Genomic DNA, 25422 nt, shown 5'->3' with positions numbered 1-25422 from the left:
ATTACTCAAGATTTGATCCGTTCTAATGCGTGCCGAAGTTATAATGAATGTTGTCAAACTGAATTAATTATTATATTAAAACTCAAGTCCATCCTGTCTCGCTACCGATCTCTTTCTGACCCAATCTCAGTCTTTCTGTGAGTGTGTGTGTGTGTGTGTGTGTGTGTGTGTGTGTGTGTGTTTGTTTAGATGAGTGTGAGCGTGCATGCGTGTGAGCAAGCCAAGAGCCTTTAGCAATTTAAATCTCCATCACGGTACTGACTTGGAAACCTATTTCAATAATAATGTGTTTACGCCATATAAGCATACTTCTGATAAACGTCTTCGTCAGTGTTTATTCCTTAAAAGAAAACAGGAATAAGGTTGGCTAATTCAACCTCCTATTGAGGGAAAAAAAACACCGAGACTTTTAGGGAAACTCCAGACCCAACTACTAGGCCGCAAGGTGAAGCACGAAAAGTCCTTTAGAAAACGAATCCCGTTCCACTCACTGGCATCTACACAATCTTTAGCTTATAAAAAAAGAACGAGTCGTGGTTAGTTACCAAAAAAAAGTTCGTCGCTGATTTTCCAGTCGATTGTCTATATGGCTTTGTTTTATGCAGAACTAGAGACTTCAGAGCGTAATAAGATTTTTGTCGGGAGCCGTGCCACGGTTCGACACGTGATCATGCTACACCAATGAGAAGGCTGCATTTGTCAACAGAATGGAAAAATGGCGGCTCCCGTGTGGTTAGAAACATCGTTAAAGATAGAGGAAAACATCCGAACATCCTCAAAAGTGGGCTAAATTAATTCTAATTAGTGCTGTATAGATAGCCGCGTCCAAGAATAACAATGAGGCAAATATACGATGATGTTATTTTTATGTTAAGTCATTTACATCAAGTTTGACATACATGGGAATACCCACCGAAGAAATCAAGGCAAAGACTGTACTTCCTACGTCAGCTGAGGTGATCTTAACTATGAGAAATCATAGGCTTAGATGATACACAAGCAATTCCATGCAACATTGTAAGAACTCATGAGCATTTCTTAGAAATCACAAAGAAATGATGACATCGTCTGACAGATGAACAAAGACAAGAATTATGACTCTGGATGTCACTTCCACCAGCTCCAAAGGTGATCCTTGAGCTGGTTCACTGCCCCTGCAAAAACTATGTTTGCCTGCGAGTTTAACTAACTTTGACACTATGGATTTAAGAAAATGGGCAAAAACTTAAGGTGGCAACAACCACACACACACTCCACATACAAACACACACACCCCACATACAGTAGGCTACACACACATTTCACTCCACATCGACACATAGCCTACACACGCACACACACTCACAGGTGAGATTTCATTCACAACAATAAACCCTCATTCCCCTATAACATTACAGCTCCACTCCCAGATTCTCTCTCTCCCACACACACACACACTTACAGAAATACAATAATCATCCCAACTTTAGAAATCCAGCGAGGGGGTTGACTTTTCCTCATTGATCTGGAGCACTCACACCTAATTGTAAGCCCTGTCAGACCCTCGTTTGTAATTGTGATTAACATTAAATAAGGGTTAAATACATTATATCAATAAGACACAGAACAAAATACAGTAGTAATAAGGATGATAAGTGCAACGGCCCAGTGGTTGAGAAACACTGCACTAGGACATCAAGTCTGAAATGCCATCAGCGGTTGCAAAGTGAAGAAAAGCCACTTAAATGCTTGAATTCTGAAGTGTGAAGTTTGCCCTTCTCAAATACATATGTTGATACTCATGCCATGTGGAAAAACTTCTAAACAAGCTGGGTCTTTAAAACGTCACCTGATAGTACATGGCAGGGAAGGTCCACATAAACGTGCCTGACCTTTTATATGTTTACAATATGTAAAGGCATTTTCACTGGCATTTTCATATGCAAAAACATACTATGTGGGAAAACATTTACAAGGTCTTCAACTCTGTTTGTGTGTGTGTGTGTGTGGAAGAGAAGACTGGAGAGAAGCCTCGTGAAGGTGCCCAGTGTGTGCACACTCACACTCACACACATGCACATCCTCATATAGGCTGTAAGGTGAACCCTGTTTCCGTTTTAACCCGCTACACTGTCTGGCATCTACAGATGTGGCAGTCATTGCTGTAAGTGTGCAGACAGATTTGCCATGCACTTTATATGTTTTCACAGGGACTGGCAACAGGACATGTATCATTGACATTACCAAGGTGTCATCAGCTCTTGGAACCAGTGTGTGTTCAGCCTTGATCGGAATTCAAACATTCTATGGGTGTGACTCCACAAGTGCCTTTTATGGCAAAGGAAAAAGAAAGACATTTTCTGTTGCATGTAAGAAAGATGAGTACCTAAAGGCTTTTAAAAGTTTAGGTACTAACTTAAACTTGGAGCAGTCAACATTTGCATTTCTTTGCCAGTATGTATGCCACTTATATGATCAGTCGGCTGCTGATAATGTAAATAAAGCTAGGTTCAAGGCTTTCTGTATGACATCATCAGCCTTGCCAGAATTATCCATTCCCCCTACCACTGATGCCCTCCATCAGCACTGCAAAAGGGCAAACTACCAGGCTGCAATAATGAGGTCCTGTCTCAAACATAATATAAGTGCTCCATCACCTGCTGGATATGGTTGGCAAATAGAGGATGGGAACTTCACGTCACCTGGATGACTAGAAATCCAGCCCCTGACAGTGTTTTGCATGTGATACACTGTGGCTGCAAAGGTGCCTGTGAGACAGACAGATGTTTTTCTGCAGGATTGTGTTGCATGTAGTTGACCTATGTCGTTGCTGTAGGAACTGGAAGATAACTGTCCTGACACTGACACTAACAGTGAGGACTGAGTGTCCCTAATCTGTTATTTCTTATTCAGTTTTGTACAGTTTTATTTATCATATTTCATGCTTCATGAAGAGTGTTTTTATGGTTCATTAGTGTTGTTTTCATTTGTGGAAGAATGAATGAATTAATGAATGAACAAACAGATGGTCATTGGTATTTACAATTACTGCCTTTTATTGATACATGGAGGTTTATTTGTCACATACATAAAAATACTACTGTTTTTTTCTGTGCGAGTGTGGAGAAAGAAAGATCAAGAAATATTTTTCATAAATAGCAAGAGGGAGTTTAAAGAGCAGTGTGTGAAAAAGGTGTAATTGATGTTTTATAGTCATTGTGTGTGTTTAGGATAAGGAATGCTTGAGGAAAGAAGCTCCTCCTCAGTCTCTCTGTTCTGGTCTTGTAGCAGCAGAGACGTTTGCCTGACCTCAGTGTTTTGAAAAGTCCATGGTCAGGATGTTAGGAATCCTTTACAATACCTTGGGCGCTGGTAGGTAGGTCTTCTCTTGCAGGTCTCCTGCAGAATATGGAGAGATGCTCTGATGATTCGGTGCTGCAGTCACAGGCTGTACAGTTCCCATACCAAGTGATGCTGTCAGGACACACAGCTGATGGTGCTGAACTTCCTCAGCTGATGTAGGAAGTACAGTCTTTGCCTTGATTTCTTCGGTGGGTGTTCACAGTCCATGTAAGATCTTCAGTAATGGGTATTCCCACGTATGTCAAACTTGATGTAAATAACTTAACATAAAAATAACATTATCGTATATTTGCCTCATTGTTATTCTTGGACGCGGCTATCTATACAGCACTAATTAGAATTAATTTAGCCCACTTTTGAGGATGTTCGGATGTTTTCCTCTATCTTTAACGATGTTTCTAACCACACGGGAGCCGCCATTTTTCCATTCTGTTGACAAATGCAGCCTTCTCATTGGTGTAGCATGATCACGTGTCGAACCGTGGCACGGCTCCCGACAAAAATCTTATTACGCTCTGAAGTCTCTAGTTCTGCATAAAACAAAGCCATATAGACAATCGACTGGAAAATCAGCGACGAACTTTTTTTTGGTAACTAACCACGACTCGTTCTTTTTTATAAGCTAAAGATTGTGTAGATGCCAGTGAGTGGAACGGGCTGAAACGAAAACCGTGTTCACCTTACGGCCTATACTGGTCCTGCCAGAAGGTCCTGCGCAGCGGTCTGATGTCATCATTAGACCCTTCCCTCCAATGCATTAGAATTTAGAATTTTCAATGCATTAGACTTTAGAATAACATTAGATCACTAATGCGTCCATGCACACTACCCATGCGTCCACGGACACATCTATTCGTCACGTAAGGGTAAATACCAAAGGGTCATTTTGAGGTCAAATCATACATACATAAAACATATTATAATTTCAAGAATGCAAGTATAATAACTACGTTACAGTAGTTATGATGGTGTCATAGCATACTAATTGGCTACTAGTATAGTTGATGTATTCTACTCTATAAATTGCTATATTTAGACCTATCTAGGCCTGGCTAGGCAAATGTCCTAAAATAAATGTACGCTATTTGTAGAATTAAGCATATTTGATATTTTGGGGTAAAAACAACTATCAGCTCAGGCCATTTCCCCCTCGGCTTCTGCAGACATGGGTGCTGAAGACGTCCTTTCCACGCTACTCTGTCGGTGGCCACACGTCTTCCCTCGACTGTGCCCTGCCAGAGGGTCAATTAAGATGGCCAAAATCAAAGAAGACTACCAGTCAGGACAAAATGGTCAAGCCAGCCCCATCATTTCGTGATAGCTAATGGCATCGTGCAACACTATATAGTCGATTGTGCAATGTATTTCGCTTGCAATTATAATAATTTAATAATAATTGCCAGATTTTAATGGCACAACAAGAACAAAACCGGGATTCATAGAACGCACAGACATATTTTAAAATTCTAAAGTTTCTTGGACCTAAAAAAGACAAAAAAAAACTATCGCACCTTTCAGGAGCACTGGGATACCTGCATGTGTTCCTCTTATATGTTATATTATATATAGAAGCCACTTATATATTTCAGTTGAAACCCATATTTTTTTTTATCAAAAAAAGCAATCGCTGGTGTAATATTTAATTGAACATAACTAAGTTATTTTGACGGGTAAGTTCATTCAATATGACAAAATCATTCAGGGAATTAAAACCAATGCCGTCATTGGCCAAAGGGGGGTTTCAGTCACATGACCAAGGCGCGATGAAAATGCGTCACCAGAGAGACGGAGAGCGGCGCTTTCACTGTGTCTGAAAGAAATCCGAGCTGGCGATGCCTGGATTTGATTTTCCAGATATTTTGATTGCTTAATCTGTGAATGGCGCCTAAACAGGACCCTAAACCTAAATTTCAAGAAGGTAAGGAGCCGTTTGACTCCCTGGTTTAGCTCAAACCCGCGTCAGCCATTGTTCTCTACGGTTCATTGCTGTGGTGGGCGCTGCCGCCTGCACAATGGCGCGCTACGTAAACAAGCTGCGGCTAGTCAGCTAATGTTATGCGAACTGTATTCACACCTGGCACGAACATAGCTGCGCTGTTGTATCTGAAATCACGTAGACATCATGTGTACACACAGTATATTTTTGCAGATTATCTGGGTCAAGCTAACCAAATAAAAATAAAGGTAATCTAGCTGTTAACACTGAATTGCCCATCAGCTGAGTGGATTTGTGCCTTTCTAGCTAACGTTAGTTGGCTAGCTTTTTAGTGAAATCTGCTCCTGTAAACTCGTTATTTCGTTAGCTTAGAGACATGATGGGATCAAACATTTTTAAAGGGTTGAGGTTAGTAGTCCTATTCAATCTTGAGTCTTGATTTTTGTAATAACGACGTACTCGCCCCTAGATCTGCATTTTCCCGTCGAGCAGTGGGTTTTCGTTAGCTTGTTTGCGTGTTATGAAGTCAGCCTATCTAGTGTTTAACGTGCTCTCTGCTGACTGCTAGGTGGAAAACTAATCAGAGGTACACGCATGGAAGCATTCTCTCCAAGTTAAATGCCATATCGTGGCGCTATATTAACGAACGAAGTGTCTCAATTAAGGCGGTACGCGGGTTATCATCTCAATGTTTCCTGTCAAAGACAAATACCTGCTTTGATTCCGTCGCTTCGGATGATTAAATGGGAATGCATAGTTGTAAAAGAATATCTGCCAACAGACTTATTACAAATGATAAGGTCTTTTCAGCCAATCAAAATGTCAGAAGTCTTTGATTGGCCTGCAGTGCAACAGCTCTTTGGTGCCGTACAGTAGCTGACGGTTCACACTCAGTAGCTAAAAATAGAGTTAGACAGATCTGACGGATTTTAACACTCAATAGCATAGAGTAATTAGAAGTCCAACCGAATAAGCACAGCGCAGTGCGAGGCAGAAACCGCCGTGTTCGCGCACTAGTGTTGTTCAGTGATGTGAACTTGACAGGTATGAGGATGGCAACAGAGGGGGGAAGGATTTCTCGGTCACACATTCCCACAGGTGAAAGCATTCAACCTATTGGGGGTTTTCAGTGCATGTGGACACGCTTCACAAGGGATTCCCCAATGACGGGGCTTGATGTAGCCACAGGCCAGTGACCGATTAGGACTTTTATATCAAATTGAAATAGCAGTTTCAGAAGCGAATCAAAGAGTTTATGCATATTTAATTGCAGTCATTGTTGTACATTTAAAATACTGAACAAAAGTATTTATTTATTTAGAAACATGAAATCAATCAGATGTAATGGTATCCAGAGGAAGTTAGTCTGTTGATCTGATTTTTTGCTGACTCTTTGTGTGTGTGTGTCTGTATTTCCTTATTCAGGTGAACGAGTGCTGTGTTTTCATGGGCCATTGCTATACGAAGCTAAGGTACGTCTGTCGGTGTGTCCTAGATAAATTGTGACCAGTAATGGATCTCTCGAGAAGGAAACGAGTGTGTGTCCCTTGCCCCTAAACATATGTGCATGGTGGCTTTATCTTTAGAGATGTGCAACCCGATATAACATATTTTGTGAAATACATTTAAAGTTGGTGGCACCTAGAAGCAGCTAACAGATTCATGTCCTCAAGCAATGTGCTAAGCCTCGAACATAAACCAGATAGATAGATAAAAAGATAGATAAATACTTTATTCATCCCATGGGGAAATTCTGAACCAGCTTCACCTATGGATATTAATGGCAGCACTTGTTAAGAGACGAGTGAGTGAAAGTTTGTATCATTGATCGAATCATTGCTAAGCACTTCAACTAATGTTCAGGACCTTACCACGACTTAATTAGAGATCCCTCCAAATGTCATCAACATCTCCTTGAATTGATTTTGGTTCTTGTCTTTGCAGTGTGTTAAAATCAATATCAAGGACAAGCAAGTGAAATACTTCATTCATTACAGTGGTTGGAACAAGAAGTAAGTCCCTGGCTGTCTCTACTCTTTGCTTCTTGGCTTTAGCATGTTTGATTTAGTCACATTTATAAATAAAATACATCAGCTTCTCAATTTAGGAAGCATGACTCTGATTGACTGGTTTCAAATGGTGTGGGTCATGTCACCATCATCCACATTGATGTTTTTGTGCACATTGCTGTTAATGGAACATTTCTTGTTATTGAGATCTGCCTAGCACTGAAATATCTGTATTTTAACACATTTTTTAAGGGCAGAATGAGTCAGATTTGTCCGTTGCTGTTTGTAAACACCCCATTCAAAGTTGGCCCCTCTTCCCCGCTCAATGAGCGAGCGAGCGAGCGTGAGAGAGAGAGAGAGAGAGAGAGAGAGAGAGAGAGAGAGAGAGAGAGAGAGAGAGAGAGAGAGAGAGAGAGAGAGAGAGAGAGAGAATGTAGAAAGTGAAGAATGAAGAGAGAGAGAGAGAGGGAGGGAGAGGGGGAGAGAGAGAGAGAGAGGGGGAGGGAGAGAGAGAGAGAGAGAGATAAGCGATGTAGAAAGTGAAGAATGAAGAATGAAGAGAGGGAGAGAGAGAGAGAGAGCGAGAGAGAAGGAGAGGGAGAGAGAGGGAGAGAGATAGAAGCGATGGAAAAAAAGTGAAGAATGAAGAGAGGGAATGCCGTTGGCAAGAATCAAGCAGTGAATCCGAGAAATAAAAGAGCATTTTCTGATCGCTTCACGCTGGTTACCTTCTTAAGCATAAAATAAACACGGCAGCACCTCTGCACAACCCCACGGGGAATGTGTGTGTGTGTGTGTGTGTGTGTGTGTGTGTGTGTGTGTGTGTGTGTGTGTGTGTGTGTGTGTGTGTGTCTAGCCCTGCAGGAGTTTTCAGTTAGAATTGAGCCAGCACACGCTTGTGAGGTAGTGAAAGGCAGCAACATTTCATAAGCAGTTCATAAAAGTATGGTGCAACAATTGTAACATTTTATTAAAAAAAATTGCCTGAAATGAATTCATTCATTTTCAGAGAATGAATTAAAGAAAGTGTTACGTGTCACAAAGATAAACGCACCTGCCTGGGTTTCGTTATTATTTCTGTTAGTGCATATGTGACCTTTTTACTATTTGTTATTTTTGTTAAAAGATTATTTTTGTTTCTTTTTGACCTGCTGGTAGTAAAGCACCAAATAAGTCAGAGGGGAATGTCAGTCAATAACAGTTTCATTGATTTTTTTTGCCAGACAGTTACTATTTTATTGAATTTTGTCAATCAATTACAATTTTATTGAATCAAGCATAACATTTGGAAGCAGGAAGATCAGGGGTAGCACCTATACTACTTGGCTTTAAAGCCACACTTGAAGCAAAAACAAACCAAAATGATAACACAGCATCTAAGATACAACAGCATTCAAGTGGACCGCTCACCACAACACCCAAACCCAAAGAAGCGGGCCTAGGAGTTCTAGGATCCTCCACCATGGCCACAGCCACAGGCCCCCTAGTCCTTAGCTAGGATCAATGGGTCCTTTGATGTTGAAGCTATAAAAATAGAAAAAGACATGAGTCTATGATTCGGTGTATGACCCCCCCTGGAGGCTCTGACAGGGGCGGGGGGGTCATACACTGAATCTGAGACTCATGTCTTTTTCTATTTTTATAGCTTGATTCAACACAATTGTAATTGATTGACAAAATTCAATAAAATCGTGATTGACTGACAAAAAAAATCAATGAAACTGTAATTGACCTCTTTGGTGCTATACAACCAGCAGGTCAAAAAGAAACAAAAATAATCTTTTAACAAAAATAACAAATAGTGAAAACGTCACGCCTGTCAGTGCCTCCAGGGGGGGAGGGGTGGGGGGGGTAAACTCCGTGCAGCGCCCCAGCGCAAGACGGTCACCTGACTGGGACGGAACAGAAGAACTTAACAACAAATGCACACACAACCAAACAAAAACAACAACAACACAAGTCACAAAGACTCAATTCAAATAACAACAGGAGTTGACTCAAGGCTACGGAATGCAGTTGACGCCCACCCAAACTCCAGAGCCTAGTCACACTTACCAGAGACACAAACAAACCGAAGGAAACCCAAACAGAACCGAACAGAACAAAATCAAACTACACCCCCAATGCACGATAAAGGCACCAAGTGAGGGAGAGCCTTAGTTGGCACACTTTTATAGGGCACTCTTCTTCTCCCCCAAAATGGTCAATGCTCTTCCTGTTTAAGTGCACTGGCTCCCCCACAGCATTGGTCCTGCAATTACACCCCTGTGCACCCCTTACACACATGTAATGCTTAGAATATCTGGGAGCTTAGTTGAAATCACAAGCTTGAAAGTTTATGGAGCACTTCACCTCACAACTAACCCAACAGGTTGCCGACCATTTCCTAACTGCCTAGTCGCTAGCGCTAGCTCTAGCTCTCCCCTCCCCTAGTCGCTAGTTTTGGCAACTCAATGACTACACACATACACACACACACACACACACACTGTCTCTCTTCAGTGTCTCCTCCGAAGGCCTTGGTCCCAAGCATGTACATGCTACCTTGGCTGGGGCATTTGATGAGTGTGGAGATCTGCATCCTGATTGGACACTGATGATTTGACTGGATATTGGACTAGACTGGATGATCTGCATCCTGATTGGACACTGATGATTTGACTGGATATTGGACTAGACTGGATGATCTGCAGCCTGATTGGACACTGATGATATGACTGGACTGGATTATGTGTTTTTACTTTTATTTACAGACACCTTCATTTACATTTTACCAGTTAGGCTAATACAAGAACTATTCCTAAAAAACACTGACCATCTGTATTGTTATGTTGTGGATACTGTAAGATGTGTGTGTGTGTGTGTGTGTGTTTTACTGATGTATTTTCTGCATCCCCAGCTGGGACGAATGGGTTCCTGAAAGCCGTGTGCTTAAGTATGTGGACAGCAACCTGCAGAAACAGAAAGAGCTTCAGAAGGCAAATCAGTGAGTTCCTTTGTCTCTCTCTTTCTCTCTGGCACAATCACCCTTCCTCCCTCTCTCTCTCTCTCTCTCTCTCTCTCTCTCTCTCTCTCTCTCTCCCTTTCTCTTTGGCACCCTCACCTGCTCTCTCTCTCTCTCTCTCTCTCTCTCTCTCTCTCTCTCTCTCGGCCTCTCTCTCTCTTCCTCTTGCTTTTTGGCACCCTTCCTCTCGCTCTCTCTCTCTCTGTCTCTCTCTCTCTCTATTTTCCTCTTTGGCACCCTCTCCTGCTCTCTCTCTTTCTCTCTGTCTCTCTCCCCTCTTTGGCACTCTCTATGTCTGGCACACTATCTCTCCATCCCTCCCTCCCTCTCTCTCTCTCTCTCTCTCTCTCTCTCTCTTTCTCTCCCTTTCTCTTTCTCTCCCTCCCTCTTCCTTCAGTCTTCCCTGTTGTCCCTTGAATGGCGTGTGTGAAGCTTGTTTTTAATGCAGGGTTGAGGCAGAGCAGATCAGAGCTGAGCTCTCTGCCAGGTTTGTTCTACTACTCCTACGCTTCCTTATCTTCAAAGAGTGTGGAATAAACACCCTGGCATTGTCTTGCTTTCTTTCTTTAATTCCCTCTTTATTTCTTTCTTTCTGTCTGTCTGTCTGTCTGTCTGTCTGTCTGTCTGTCTGTCTGTCTGTCTGTCTGTCTGTCTGTCTGTCTGTCTGTCTGTGTGTCTGTCTTTCACAGAGACCATTATGTTGAGGGAAGGATGAGGGGGGTGGCACCGAGTAAGAAGATCGCTGCTGTGCAGCAGAAAAACGTTGATGTGTGAGTGCGCAAAGTTCAAAGGTCAAATGTGTTCCCGTGGAAACTGTCCTTGTTTGCCTTTTTCACTGTTTAAAGAGACAGTATTTCTTTTTTTTTCATTTGCACAGATGGTATTTTATAGGTTTACTGTGTAAACATGATGAGTAAATGATATTAAAGTTAAAATAATTGTTTGTTTTTCTCTCTTATTTCCACTCCATCTCCTGGTCTACTAGGAAAACAAAAAAGAACAAACAAAAGAGTAAGTACCTCATCTTTATAAAGGCTCTCATTATACTCACGCATTGGTTAGAAACACACACTCACAGAGAGAGATGACACACACACACACTCACAGACACTCACAGTGAGTGAGAGAGAGAGATGACACACACATCCATCTCACACACACACACACACACACACACACACACACACACACACACAGATAGATGTCATTCACACACCAATCTCACACAGAGAGAGAGATGTCATATACACACACCCATTAGACTCACACAGGCACTGTCAATATTTATTTTTAATCATGAAAACCCATCTCTGACTCCATATCTGATTTGTAACCAAAGAGCTTTCGATCAGTTTGGATGTTAACTGCACAGACACAGTCACAGACACAGACTCCCCTCTACACAACGGCCTGTGTGTTTGCTTGTGGCGATAAACATTGCGTGTCGCGAGCTGCTTTACAAACACGAGCCCCCATAAATACATATGTGAATGTGTGTGTGTGTGTCTGTGTGTGCGTCCGCCCTCTGTGTGTGTGTGTGTGTGTGTGTGAGTGAGTGTGGGCTTGCTGTCTGCTGCCGTGGCGACTGCCATCTGATTGGGTCTGCACACACAGGAGAAATTTAATTAAAGCGACGCTGGAGGATAGCCTCGCAGGAGCTCCTGAACGCCCACACACACACACACACACACACACACACACACACCGAAGCCAAGAGAGACGAGGGCAGGCACACACACACACACACACACACACACACACACACACACACACACACACACACACACACACACGAGGGCAGACGCACACACACACACACACACACACCCCGCAGCCAAGAGAGACGAGGGCAGGCACACACACACACACACACACACACACACACACGAGGGCAGACGCACACACACACACACACACCCCGCAGCCAAGAGAGACAAGGGCAGTTTCGTGTGATGAGCACGGAGGCGCCCAGTGCTGCCCTTTCATCATGGTGGGAAGACACCATCTCCCTCTCTCTCCCCCTCCCTCCCTCTCTCCCTCCCTCTATCCCTCCCTCCCACGCTGCTGTTTTATAATGACACATTCGATTTATAGATGTGTTGTAGGCAAGTTGTAGCATCTTAATCATTCCCATGGCCCGACCATAAGATGTGGGAGTTAATGGAACAGTCTAGTACAAGCAGAGCATTCAAATAAAAAGATGAATAGAGAGCTTCAGGCGGCCCTTGGTGCTCCTTAGACCACCTTAGACCACCTTAGACCACCTTAGACCACCTAAGACCTGGGCCTCTTTATTCTTTATGTTCTGCCTGGCGTGACCCTGGAGTGGAACAGGACGCTGAACCATATAAAAACCATCTTCCTTGGCTGCGGAAGGCTGGAGAGGTCAGCTTTGATCGCTCAGGGCCAGGCTCCTGGAGAGCGATACAAATAACAAACAAACACATAAACAAACACATAAACAAACTACTTAATAAGAAACGGCAGCTTTTATGGTTTGACCCCTCAGCTCCTCTGAAGTGCACGTGCTTTGTGTTCCCAGTCCAAGGTCATGGGATGTTGACGTCAAACCTCATATTCGTATATATTATGTATGACGGTTTGTTCTTCTTGAGTGAAGTATGCGGCTTAGACCCCTCCCCCAACGTGTGCGCTCTTCTTGCTAAGGCCTGGCTGCGGTCGTTAGCGTTTGCCAGATAACTGCAAGAGTGTGGATTCTCTTCGTAGTATAGGCCTCTGGATACTCTTGTTGTTTTCACTGATGTTTCGATGATGATGATGATGTTGGTGATAATGGTCATGGAGTTGAGAAGGATGAAGGTAATATGTGTGTGTGTGTGTGTGTGTGTGTGTGTGTGTGTGTGTGTGTGTTTCTCTGCGCAGCACCAGGGGCTGGTGAAGGGACCAGCAGTGGGGAAATGCCCCACCCACCACGCAAGAAGAGGGCCCGCGTGGACCCGACAGTGGAGAGTGTATGTACACACACACACACACACACAAACACCTACACACACACACACACACACGCACACGCGCGCATACTCATACATACATACACACACACACACACACACACCTACACACACACACACACGCGCGCATACTCATACATACATACACACACACACACACACACACCTACACACCTACACACACACACACACACACACACACACGCGCGCATACTCATACATACATACACACACACACACACATACACGCGCACACACACACACACACACACACACCTACACACACACACACACCTACACACACACACACACACGCGCGCGCATACTCATACATACACACACACACACACATACACGCGCACACACACACACACACACACACACACACGCACACACATGCACACACACACACACACATGCACTCACCTGTGTATAGAAACTTGCACCACTATACACACAAGATACTCACACACACATACACACAGGCATGTCTCTGTGACTTAAGTCTTTGACATTTTATTTTGTGTTTATCTGCTCTCTAACTTACATTCTGGCAGTACTTAATGCAGTACTTAAGGCAGGTCGAGTGTGGGGGCGACAGTGGTACAGGAGGTAGGGGAGTCGTTTAGTAATCGGAAGGTTGGAAGGTTGCTAGTTCAATTCCCCACTCCTCCTTACCAAGTGTGTATATGTGTCCTTGAGCAAGACACTAAACCCCTAACTGCTTCATATGTATAAATGCAATGTCCTTGTAAGTCGCTTTGGATAAAAGCGTCTGCTAAATGACTAAATGTAAATGTAGGTCTTTAAGCAGTACTAAAAGCAGTAGTTAAGGTTGCCTTGGAGACGTCAAGTGAAGTGGGATTATATTCATTATGAAGACAATGGAACTGGAAAAACACATTGCCTGCCGATCCATCCCCTTCTCGTCAGACGAATCCAAAAACGACAGCTACGCTCCGTTACCTTAGTAACAGTCTCCGATCCTCCATCAGCCCTTCGAGTGTGTGCGCTTGGCCACGGACTTGGGGGAGTGGGGGGGGGGGGGGGGAATTAGCATTCTCCTGCCCTGATAGATGTTGTCTTTGGGCAGGTAGGCACATGTATACCAATCTTCTGTTGGCAGCGCATATCTGCACAAGAACCAAACATGGCAGGTGGAACAATGCTGAAAACATCGTTTAAACCCCCCCCCCCCCCCTTCCAAACAATGCTGTCGTCCAATTATGTGCAATTAGGGAAGTTAGACTTCTCAACTCTGCAACATGGCACCATATATTTAGTGTAATGCAAACAGATTCGGTTTTTGTTTGTGTGTTCGTTGAATATGGCACTCTCTCATATATTTGTTTCAAAGTTACTTTTTTCCCCAGTCAGTACATTTAATCAGGTTTCTTTTGGAAAGTTTTAAAGTTTTATCCCCCCTAAAGTTTCAGTGTAAAAAGTCGAGAACCGTCAGTTAACCGTGGGCGGAATAGATACCAGAATGCACCCAGACAGTAGGATTACATTACCATTGCAAAATAGCTTTTTAGGAATCGGTTCGAGCAGAAAATGAAAAACACAGAAATTGATGGAATATACAAACAATGCTGAGGCACAACCCTCTGTCCACAGACAGATACTCTGTGTGTGTGTGTGTGTGTGTGTGTGTGTGTGTGTGTGTGTGTGTGTGTGTGTGTGTGTGTGTGTGTGTGTGTGTGTGTGTGTGTGTGTGTGTGTGTCCCCGTCTGTCCACAGACAGATACTCAGTGTGTTTGTGTGCGAGTGTTTGAGTGCGTGTGTGTTTGCATGTGTGTGTGTTAGAGACTGACCCTGACCCCTATTGCTGTTGGTGGGGAAGAGGCAGTGGAGGTTGGAAGCTTGGGTCTTAATATATCTGCAGCATTCAACATGGGGATGACCCATGCTGTCCTGTCTGTGTGTGTCTGTCTCTGAACTCACTCTGTGTGTGTGTGTGTGTGTGTGTGTGTGTGTGTGTGTGTGTGTGTGTGTGTGTGTGTGTGTGTGTGTGTGTGTGTGTGTGTGTGAGGTGAGGTGAGGTGAGGTGAGGTGAGGTGAGGTGAGGTGAGGTGAGGTGAGGTGAGGTGAGTGAGTGAGTGAGTGAGTGAGTGAGTGAGTGAGTGAGTGAGTGAGTGAGTGAGTGAGTGAGTGAGTGAGTGAGTGAGTGAGTGAGTGAGTGAGTGAGTGAGTGAGTGAGTGAGTGAGTGAGTGAGTGAGTGAGTGAGTGAGTGAGTGAGTGAGTGAGTGAGTGAGTGAGTGAGTGAGTGAGTGAGTGAGTGAGTGAGTGAGTGAGTGAGTGAGTGAGTGAGTGAGTGAGTGAGTGAGTGAGTGAGTGAGTGAGTGAGTGAGTGAGTGAGTGTGTGTGTGTTTGTGAGGAGAGTGAGGAGAGTGAGTGAGTGAGTGAGTGAGTGAGTGAGTGAGTGAGTGAGTGAGTGAGTGAGTGAGTGAGTGAGTGAGTGAGAGTGTGTGAGTGAGGGGTGAGTGAGTGTGTGAGTGAGTGAGGGGTGAGTGAGTGAGTGAGTGAGTGAGTGAGTGAGTGAGTGTGTGTTTGTGAGGAGAGTGAGGAGAGTGAGTGAGTGAGTGAGTGAGTGAGTGAGTGAGTGAGTGAGTAGGTGAGTGAGGTGGGTGAGTGAGTGAGGGGTGAGTGAGTGAGTGAGTGAGGAGAGTGAGTGAGTGAGTAGGTGAGTGAGGTGGGTGGGTGAGTGAGTGAGAGTGTGTGAGTGAGTGAGTGAGTGAGTGAGTGAGTGAGTGAGTGAGTGAGTGAGTGAGTGAGGTGAGTGAGTGAGTGAGGTGAGTGAGTGAGAGTGTGTGAGTGAGTGAGGGGTGAGTGAGGGGTGAGTGAGTGAGTGAGTGAGGAGAGTGAGTGAGTGAGGTGAGTGAGTGAGTGAGTGAGTGAGTAGGTGAGTGAGGTGGGTGAGTGAGAGTGTGTGAGTGAGTGAGGGGTGAGTGAGTGAGTGAGTGAGTGAGTGAGTGAGTGAGTGAGTGAGTGAGTGAGTGAGTGTGTGTGAGGAGAGTGAGGAGAGTGAGTGAGTGAGTGAGTGAGTGAGTAGGTGAGTGAGGTGGGTGAGTGAGGTGGGTGAGTGAGTGAGAGTGTGTGAGTGAGTGAGGGGTGAGTGAGTGTGTGAGTGAGTGAGGGGTGAGTGAGTGAGTGAGTGAGTGAGTAGGTGAGTGAGTGAGTGAGTGAGTGAGTGAGGAGAGTGAGTGAGTGAGTAGGTGAGTGAGGTGGGTGGGTGAGTGAGTGAGAGTGTGTGAGTGAGTAGGTGAGGTGAGTGAGTGAGTGAGTGAGTGAGTAGGTGAGTGAGGTGAGGTGAGTGAGTGAGTGAGTGAGTGAGTGAGTGAGTGAGTGAGTGTGTTTGTGTGCGCATCTATCTGTGTGTATGTCTAGGAGGAGACCTTTTAGTAATCGGGGTATGTGTATTTACAAGCAGACCTTGAGTAATCGGGGTGTGTGTTCATCTATCTGTGTGTTTAGAAGGGGACCTTCAGTAATCGGGGTGTGTGTGTGTGTGTGTAGGAGGAGACCTTCATAAACCGTGTGGAAGTGAAGGTGAAGATCCCTGAGGAGCTGAAGCCGTGGCTGGTTGATGACTGGGATCTCATCACGCGCCAGAAGCAGGTGAGTGGGCGGAGCCCTGGGGTTAAAGGTCACAGGTCAAGGTTCAAGCTGTCAGCGGTATGGATGGAAGCGCCAAGACGGACCCTCTACCCACTGATCTCAAAAAGAAACTGGATAGGCATCGTGGCGGCCATTTTACGGGGACCACTTTCCTGCTTGAGACCAATGACTATGACGGGCGATGAATATTAGATATAAGATATTTAATGAATTTGCACATTAAGCCTTATAGTAATGTCAAGTTTTCATAAACCTTGTTATATAGCTTGTGTTTGCTTGATATATTTTCAAATATTGAAACTTGTTCGTCTATCGTCCATCGTGTTGATGATTAGAACCTGGCCAAATAGTATAAGGCTTAATATGCAAATTCATTAAATATCTTATATATAATATTCATCGCCCGTCATGATCATTGGTCTCAATCAGGAAAGTGGTCCCAGTAAAATGGCCACCACGATTTTTCGTGTGGCCTCACTTTGAAACTGTCAGAAACCATGTGATGCGCTATCCAGTTTCTTTTTGAGATCAGTGCCCTTTACCCTTATTTGAACACTTAAGCTTGTTCTTACACTTCATTGGCTAGTCAGTCCATGCTTCCTGTGATTGGCTAACAGTGAGAAACAGCAGCCATGCCCTTCCTGCCCCATTCACTTTCACAGCGTAATTGTTTCAAACAAATGTCTGATTATTTGACAGAAAAAAAGGCTAATTAAATAATTATTTACAGGGATTTGTTTAGTGTCAGGATGTGTTTGGGTTAACACATTTAAAAAAAAAAAAAAAAAAAGCACAGAGCCAACACTAATTTATTTTTATAATGATCAAACTCAAATTGATGCTTATAGTCTCTCGTTTACAATAATATTCAAAGAGCGTCGCTGGCCATCTCATTTTGTATTTTACAACCGTGATTGTAATTAAACCCCTATTTTTATGAACCCCAGCTATTGGTGTGGATGGAAGCGCAGAGACGGACCCTTTACCCTTAGTTGAACACTTAAGCTTGTTCTTACACTTCATTAGCTAGTCAGTCCATGCCGCTAAGCTCTGAACTGCCCCGCGTCTTACTACCCTTGCACTACTCTCCCTTGTACGTCGCTTTGGACCAAAGCGTCTGCTAAATGACTAAATGTAAATGTACTACAACTCTTAAAGCACGTACTGTACTACTCTTAATGGTATTTGTTAAGATCACATAATTGGACTTACATTATCTAACCATTGACTGTTATTCCGGTATGAATAGAGCAGATTTATAATGTCATTTTGCACTTCCGCTCTAAATTGGTCTCTGAAAAAGATCTCGCTCCGATCTGGTGTGTTTACTCGTTTGCTATGTGTGTTTATTTGTTTATCATCTACGCATTTCCCAAACTACTCAATTGTACGTCCTACTAATTGAGTTACTGACCATGCATTGGACAAGGATTACTGACCATACATTCGGCCAGAATTAAAGACAGGAGAGCACAGAGGACTTTAATAGATTGCTCGTGTTTAATTACGTTTGAGTTGTGATGCTGTCAGTCCTCCTCCAGCAGTCTGGTCAGTGTCTGGTGTCTTCCCTATCTACGGAAGCGATCTCGCTTACATCTGTCCCGTATCCTGACGAGTGCATGCTTGCTGTTAGGGATACGCTGTGAGTTTGGAATATTCAAATAGTCGTTAAATTATAAAACAATGAATAGTTACATCGACTATCGTATTGTCTTGAGGTGGAACATATTTTCTTTCGTTTCTTTCGATGAGAACAGATGCTACTGTACAAACAGGAGACGCTTGCGGAAAGTTCTGTATGGAACTCCAAAAATAACCCTAAAACACTAAAACCAGGTGCAGTGCAGACGCTGCCAGGTACAGTGTGAACGGGTCTCTTTGTGTGTGTGTGTGTGTGTGTGTGTGTGTGTGTGTGTGTGTGTGTGTGTGTGTGTGTGTGTGTGTGTGTGTCGTACCTGTCAAGTTAACATGACTGAAATTGATGAGGTCAGGTTGAAATCCAAGAGCCACCGCCCACACACACACACACACACAAAGAGACAACATGTGGAAACATATTGTTACACTTGCGTGGCTTTCCGTAAACAGGTCTATGTTCTCACCATAGAGATAAGAAGTTGTACAGTGATGGTGCTGACCTACTGGGTATGAAAGCATATAGTAGTCTATAACTGACCTACTGGGTATGATAGCATCGTTGACTAGTAGGCTATAACTGCTATTCAGACATAGTAAATATGAAAGCATTGTTGACTAACTGCTATTTAGACCTAGTGAATATGAAAGCATCGTTGACTAGTAGTCTATAACTGCTATTCAGACCTAGTGAATATAATAGCATCGTTGACTAGTAGTCTATAACTGCTATTTAGATCTAGTGAATATGAAAGCATCGTTGACTAGTAGTCTATAACTGCTATTCAGACATAGTAAATATGAAAACATTGTTGACTAGAAGTCTATAACTGCTATTCAGACCTAGTTAATATGAAAGCATTGTTGACTAACTGCTATTTAGACCTAGTGAATATGAAAGCATCGTTGACTAGTAGTCTATAACTGCTATTCAGACATAGTTAATATGAAAACATTGTTGACTAGAAGTCTATAACTGCTATTCAGACCTAGTTAATATGAAAGCATTGTTGACTAACTGCTATTTAGACCTAGTGAATATGAAAGCATCGTTGACTAGTAGTCTATAACTGCTATTCAGACCTAGTGAATATAATAGCATCGTTGACTAGTAGTCTATAACTGCTATTTAGATCTAGTGAATATGAAAGCATCGTTGACTAGTAGTCTATAACTGCTATTCAGACCTAGTGAATATAATAGCATCGTTGACTAGTAGTCTATAACTGCTATTCAGACCTAGTGAATATAATAGCATCGTTGACTAGTAGGCTGCTATAACTGCTATTCAGACATAGTGAATATAATAGCATCGTTGACTAGTAGGCTGCTATAACTGCTATTCAGACATAGTGTGTCTCTTCTGTGCAGCGATCTATTGTAATTGTAATTATTATTCTTGGCTGTTGAGTATGACAATCCGTGAAATTCACATGAGAAATGTTTGAGGTTTACAGATCAAATGTGAGACCTGACAGGAATGGTGTTTTCGTGCAAAGGGAGGGGGGGAGGTTGTTATTTATTTATTTATTTGTATGTTTGTTTGTTTTTCCTTCACCATTTTAATTACTAGTGGATCGATAGTGACTTTAGCCGACAGCACTCAGACTAACGGCGGTCCCCAGCGTGGCCTGACCTATTCCCTGTGCAGGCGTCGGGGATCGGCACTAAGCTCGCGGATCAATAAGTCCTCCGTGTCCGGCCTGACCCCGCTTTTTAGTGGATCAAGTGGAGAGGCAGTCAGGCCAAACCAGCAACCCCAATCAATTTCCTCCTGTCTTTTTTTCTTTTTTTTCTTAAAGCTGTTCCACCTTCCTGCAAAGAAGAATGTCGATGCCGTCTTGGAAGACTATGCAAATTACAAGAAATCAAGAGGAAACTCCGATAACAGGTAGGCTAGTTGCTACGGAGACGTCGAGCGTGACTGTAACAGATGCTGTGAAAGATGGAAGTTTTGGTCCTATGGTGTAGTTTGTCAGTCTGGCTCTGGTTGAAAGGCCGCAGGGTATCTGACAAGGGGAGCAAAGCAATGAAGCTTTCAGAAAGCCTTAGGCTAAATTCAGAAAGCAACTTGGTTTCCCCAGTCTGCAAGTGATCTGTGTGTGTGCGTGCGTGTGCGTGTGCGTGTGCGTGTGCGTGTGCGTGTGTGTGTGTGTGTGTTGTTTTATAAATCCTGCAAATAATAATTTTAATCACTTGTGCCATAGCTTGTATTTCTTTATCACATGTGTTAGCAGATGTATCTGACCAGTGTAACGTGTTTCCCCCTGTGTTGTGTTAGCGGAGGTATATCTGACCAGTGTAACGTGTTTCTTCCTGTGTTGTGTTAGCGGAGGTATATCTGACCAGTGTAACGTGTTTCTTCCTGTGTTGTGTTAGCGGAGGTATATCTGACCAGTGTAACATGTTTCTTCCTTTGTTGTGGTGGCGGAGGTATATCTGACCAGTGTAACGTGTTTCTTCCTGTGTTGTGTTAGCGGAGGTATATCTGACCAGTGTAACGTGTTTCTTCCTGTGTTGTGGTGGCGGAGGTATATCTGACCAGTGTAACGTGTTTCTTCCTGTGTTGTGTTAGCGGAGGTATATCTGACCAGTGTAACGTGTTTCTTCCTGTGTTGTGTTAGCGGAGGTATATCTGACCAGTGTAACGTGTTTCTTCCTTTGTTGTGGTGGCGGAGGTATATCTGACCAGTGTAACGTGTTTCTTCCTGTGTTGTGTTAGCGGAGGTATATCTGACCAGTGTAACGTGTTTCTTCCTGTGTTGTGTTAGCGGAGGTATATCTGACCAGTGTAACGTGTTTCTTCCTGTGTTGTGTTAGCGGAGGTATATCTGACCAGTGTAACATGTTTCTTCCTGTGTAACGTGTTTCTTCCTTTGTTGTGGTGGCGGAGGTATATCTGACCAGTGTAACGTGTTTCTTCCTGTGTTGTGTTAGCGGAGGTATATCTGACCAGTGTAACGTGTTTCTTCCTGTGTTGTGTTAGCGGAGGTATATCTGACCAGTGTAACGTGTCTCCTCCTGTGTCGCCACAGAGAATACGCTGTGAATGAGGTGGTGGCGGGCATCCGCGAGTACTTTAACGTCATGCTGGGCACTCAGCTGCTCTACAAGTTCGAGAGGCCGCAGTACGCAGACATCCTGAGCAACCACCCGGACACACCCATGTCCCAGATCTACGGAGCACCACACCTGCTCCGACTCTTCGGTAGGAGCCATCCCATAATACCCAAACACAATCCTCACCATGGCAACAGAGCTATGATGTCAATCATCCTATTATGACTCTGGACTCCATGCATTTTAACCCATGCTGTACAGATAGCGTGCCTCAGTGAGAGCACTGTTCACGCTCAATTCAGAATATACTTTGTTTTTTTTCCTTATTTACATTTCTTTTTTAACCCTAAGTTTATTTCTCCACTCTGTTCCAATCTCTGCGTATTCATTATGAAGAGCTGGGGTCTTGTGTGCCAGTCAATATGTCTCAGTATCAGACTGGTCTTGTGTGCCAGTCAATATGTCTCAGTATCAGACTGGTCTTGTGTGCCAGTCAATATGTCTCAGTATCAGACTGGTCTTGTGTGCCAGTCAATATGTCTCAGTATCAGACTGGGCATGCCAGCACGGCTAATCTGCCCACCATGGCAAAGCAAAGCCAATGAATTAATTTAAGTGACATCAGTCTCATCAACGTTATAAGAAGAATACCAGTCCAGACTCTCACCCTGATGAAAGCCTGGCATTAGTCTGATACTGGTTGGTGTATTTTCATATTATTTGGCCCTCAAAATAAAGACCTTTTAAAAATGGAAAAATAATCCATACCAGGGCTTGGACCAGGAGCTGAGCTTTTTCCCCCACCCAGATGCACTCCTGAATGCAAGTGTGTGTGTGTGTGTGTGTGTGTGTGTGTGTGTGTGTGTCTGTGTGTGTGTGTGTGTAATACAAGCATACTCATGGAGTTCTGCTTAGATGCTGAGGCAGGCAGGGTCTGGCTTTTCTGTGCAGGAGTGGCTGTTTCCATTCACACGGCATCTATTTATTCCTTGGATTGCTGGAACTGAAAATTGGATGTTGTGTGTATATTGGATTCTATTTCAGTATGAATGGCACATATATAAAAATGTGTGCCCAAAAATGAAAAAAAAGAAGAGCTAGACACCCTACTGATTTCCCTTCACACAATTCCATCCACATCCTCGTGGCCATGGACATCGGAAGGCATCGGTTGTTTTCCTGTGAGGACACTGCTCTCTCACTCTCTGTCTCTTTCACTCTCCCTCTCCTCTCTCTCTCTCTCTCTCTCTTTCTCTCTCTCCCTCTCTCGCTCTGTTTCCTCTCTCCTTCGTTCTCGTTCTTTAAAATGAAAACAACAGGTGCCTGATGGCTGTTCAGTATTGTTTCCAAGAATCATTGACTCATGAATCACAAAATACATCTCACCTATCGCACACAAACACAAACAAACACCCTTTAAGCAAGTCCAAGAAGAATAGTTTCAAATGTTCTCATTGTGCAAGAGTGAAGTTTGGGGACCTGTGTTCTAGTCTGTGCTTTCTCCCAGTTTAAGCTTTTGATGTCTTTTGATCCATTTGTTTGTGTTTGTTTGTTCTGTTTGTGTTTATTGAATGTGTGTGTGTGTGTGTTTTTCCCCCAGTGAGAATCGGCGCCATGCTGGCCTACACCCCTCTGGACGAGAAGAGCTTGGCCCTGCTGCTCAGCTACCTGCAGGACTTCCTCAAGTGAGTACCAGGACGGGGGGGGGGGGGGGGGGCTCTTCTCTGTCGCTAGCATGGCCAGTAACAGTACATTGACCAGGAAAAGATACTCAATTAGCGGGGTCATCACACGTACTCATAGATGGTGTTAAATGGTTACATTTGAGTCATGGGTTGGGGTTGAGAGTTAAAATTATGTGGAGAACTAGCAACAAAGGAAAGACAGAGGGTAGAATAGATTTGATTTGCTCAATACGCGAGACACTCCTAGTGACTTTACAGCATCTGTCTTTCTCTAGATGTCAGGTGTAGAAGCTTCAAAGCACTCTTTCATTTATTAAACTGAGGGACGTATTTGGCCCGCACAGACACACACACACACACACACACACACACACACACACACACACACACACACACATACACACACACACACGTATTTGGCCTGCGGAGAGGGCTGTCAGTCCAACCTTCATCTGAAGAGGTGATCTGAATTATAATGTAATTCACAGTCGCATCACCTTTCAATGAACAAAATATGTGTATTAGAGGGTTAAAACCGTCATGGGTGGACAAAGTCACACACGCATGCACCCACACACCCACCCACACACACACACACACACACACACACACACACACACACACACACACACACAAACATTTGGCCCGGGGACAGGGCTGTCAGTCCAACCTTCATCTGAAGAGGTGATCTGAATTATAATGTAATTCACAGTAGCATCACCTTTTAAATAAACAAAAAAGGGTAGACATAGACACACACACACACACACACTGTGCTGTTACAATATATGAGTAGTACTTTCAATTTTTCGTTTAAGCTTATCAGGTATTCTTATAATTGTTTCTCAAGGGAAGGCCTTTCAATATTTGGGCAGTTGAACAGCACCTCTTTATCGGACTCAAACAGAGTTCTGCTCATTTCCAAATGGAAATTGGGTAAAGGGACCTGATGCCACTTCTACCCGTGAGGTCAACACTGGAGTTTAGATTTGAACTCACAATCTGTTCTCCTTTTGCAGAAGGATGAGACGACAGATATTACTAGGGCTCAATATTTTCTCAGGATAATTTCTTTGGGTAACAGTTCAGAAAGTAGAATGTACTTTTGTCAAAATTGTACTGCTACTACTAAGCTACTACTGTAAGGAACACACTGTATAAATGCCTTAATTACTCAACTTAATTAAGCAGACTAGACATAAGAGTACTAACCTCTATCCTTACTATGTTACACTAACCTCTATCCTTAATTTACAAACCTTACTAACCTTACTATGCTAATCTTACCAACCTCTATCCTTACTATACTATACTATACTATACTTACCTTACCAACCTGTAACGTTGCTATGCTAATCTTACTAGCCTCTAACGTTACTATGCTATGAGGACAGGGCGCTCTCTCTCTCTCTCTCTCTCTCTCTCTCTCTCTCTCTCTCTCTCTCTCTCTCTCTCTCTCTCTCTCTCTCTCTCTCTCTCTCTCTCTCTCTCTCTCTCTCTCTCTCTCTCTCTCTCTCTCTCTCTCTCTCTTTCTCTTTCTCTTTCTCTCTGTGTGAGGACTGCGCTCTCTCTCTCTCTCTCTCTCACTGTCTCGTGTGAGGACATTGAACTCTTTCTCTCTCTGTGAGGACACTGCTCTCTCTCTCTCTCTTTCTCTCTGTGTGACTGTGGCCTTTTCCTCCTCAGGTATCTCGTGAAGAACTCCGTGTCGCTCTTCAACGCCAGTGACTATGAGGTAGCGCCCCCGGAGTACCACCGGAAGGCCGTGTGATCTCGGAGGACCTCGTGGGCAGAAGCGCTGCATATCATCTCTCTCTTTTTGCCCTTTTAAAAGGAAAGACAAGGACCCGACATCTCTCTTTTTGTAGAAGATGCCAGAATCCATTTGGTGAGGAGAAAAGGCCCCTCCAGTCGAGCTACAGGAGCCAGCTCTGAAGCTAGTTTGAGATCTCCAACTTCAGACTCAGCGGAGTTCGCCAGGGTTCTTTTTTTGTTGTTGTTGAGCTGTTCCCCCCGTTTTCAAAACCATGTTGGCATCGCAGAACAAAAACTTTCGATGAGGCCACATCAGAATCGTGTTTTACTTCAACACGCCACAACATGCTGTCTGTCTTTGGTTCAATGTTCTTTTATAATAATAAAATCTTGTTGTCTTTTCTC

General features: G+C 43.7%; 1 protein-coding gene across 1 annotated transcript; it reads left to right on the top strand.

Moving 5' to 3' along the window:
* The first annotated feature begins 5124 nt into the window (after positions 1 to 5124).
* Positions 5125 to 25420, top strand: morf4l1 (mortality factor 4 like 1). Its single transcript, XM_080847380.1, has 12 exons — positions 5125 to 5260; positions 6704 to 6750; positions 7223 to 7290; positions 10187 to 10273; positions 10981 to 11061; positions 11277 to 11302; positions 13175 to 13263; positions 16781 to 16882; positions 20320 to 20408; positions 21553 to 21725; positions 23178 to 23262; positions 24949 to 25420. The coding sequence occupies exons 1-12, from the start codon at positions 5221 to 5223 to the stop codon at positions 25031 to 25033; spliced, it is 972 nt and encodes a 323-aa protein (XP_080703506.1). The 5' UTR covers positions 5125 to 5220; the 3' UTR covers positions 25034 to 25420.
* The last annotated feature ends 2 nt before the right edge of the window (positions 25421 to 25422 follow it).

This window comes from Sprattus sprattus (genome assembly GCF_963457725.1).
Source record: "Sprattus sprattus genome assembly, chromosome: 11".
Classification (NCBI taxonomy): Eukaryota; Metazoa; Chordata; class Actinopteri; order Clupeiformes; family Clupeidae; genus Sprattus; species Sprattus sprattus.
Note: the sequence above shows the minus strand (reverse complement) of the source record. Positions and strands in the feature narration are given on the sequence as shown.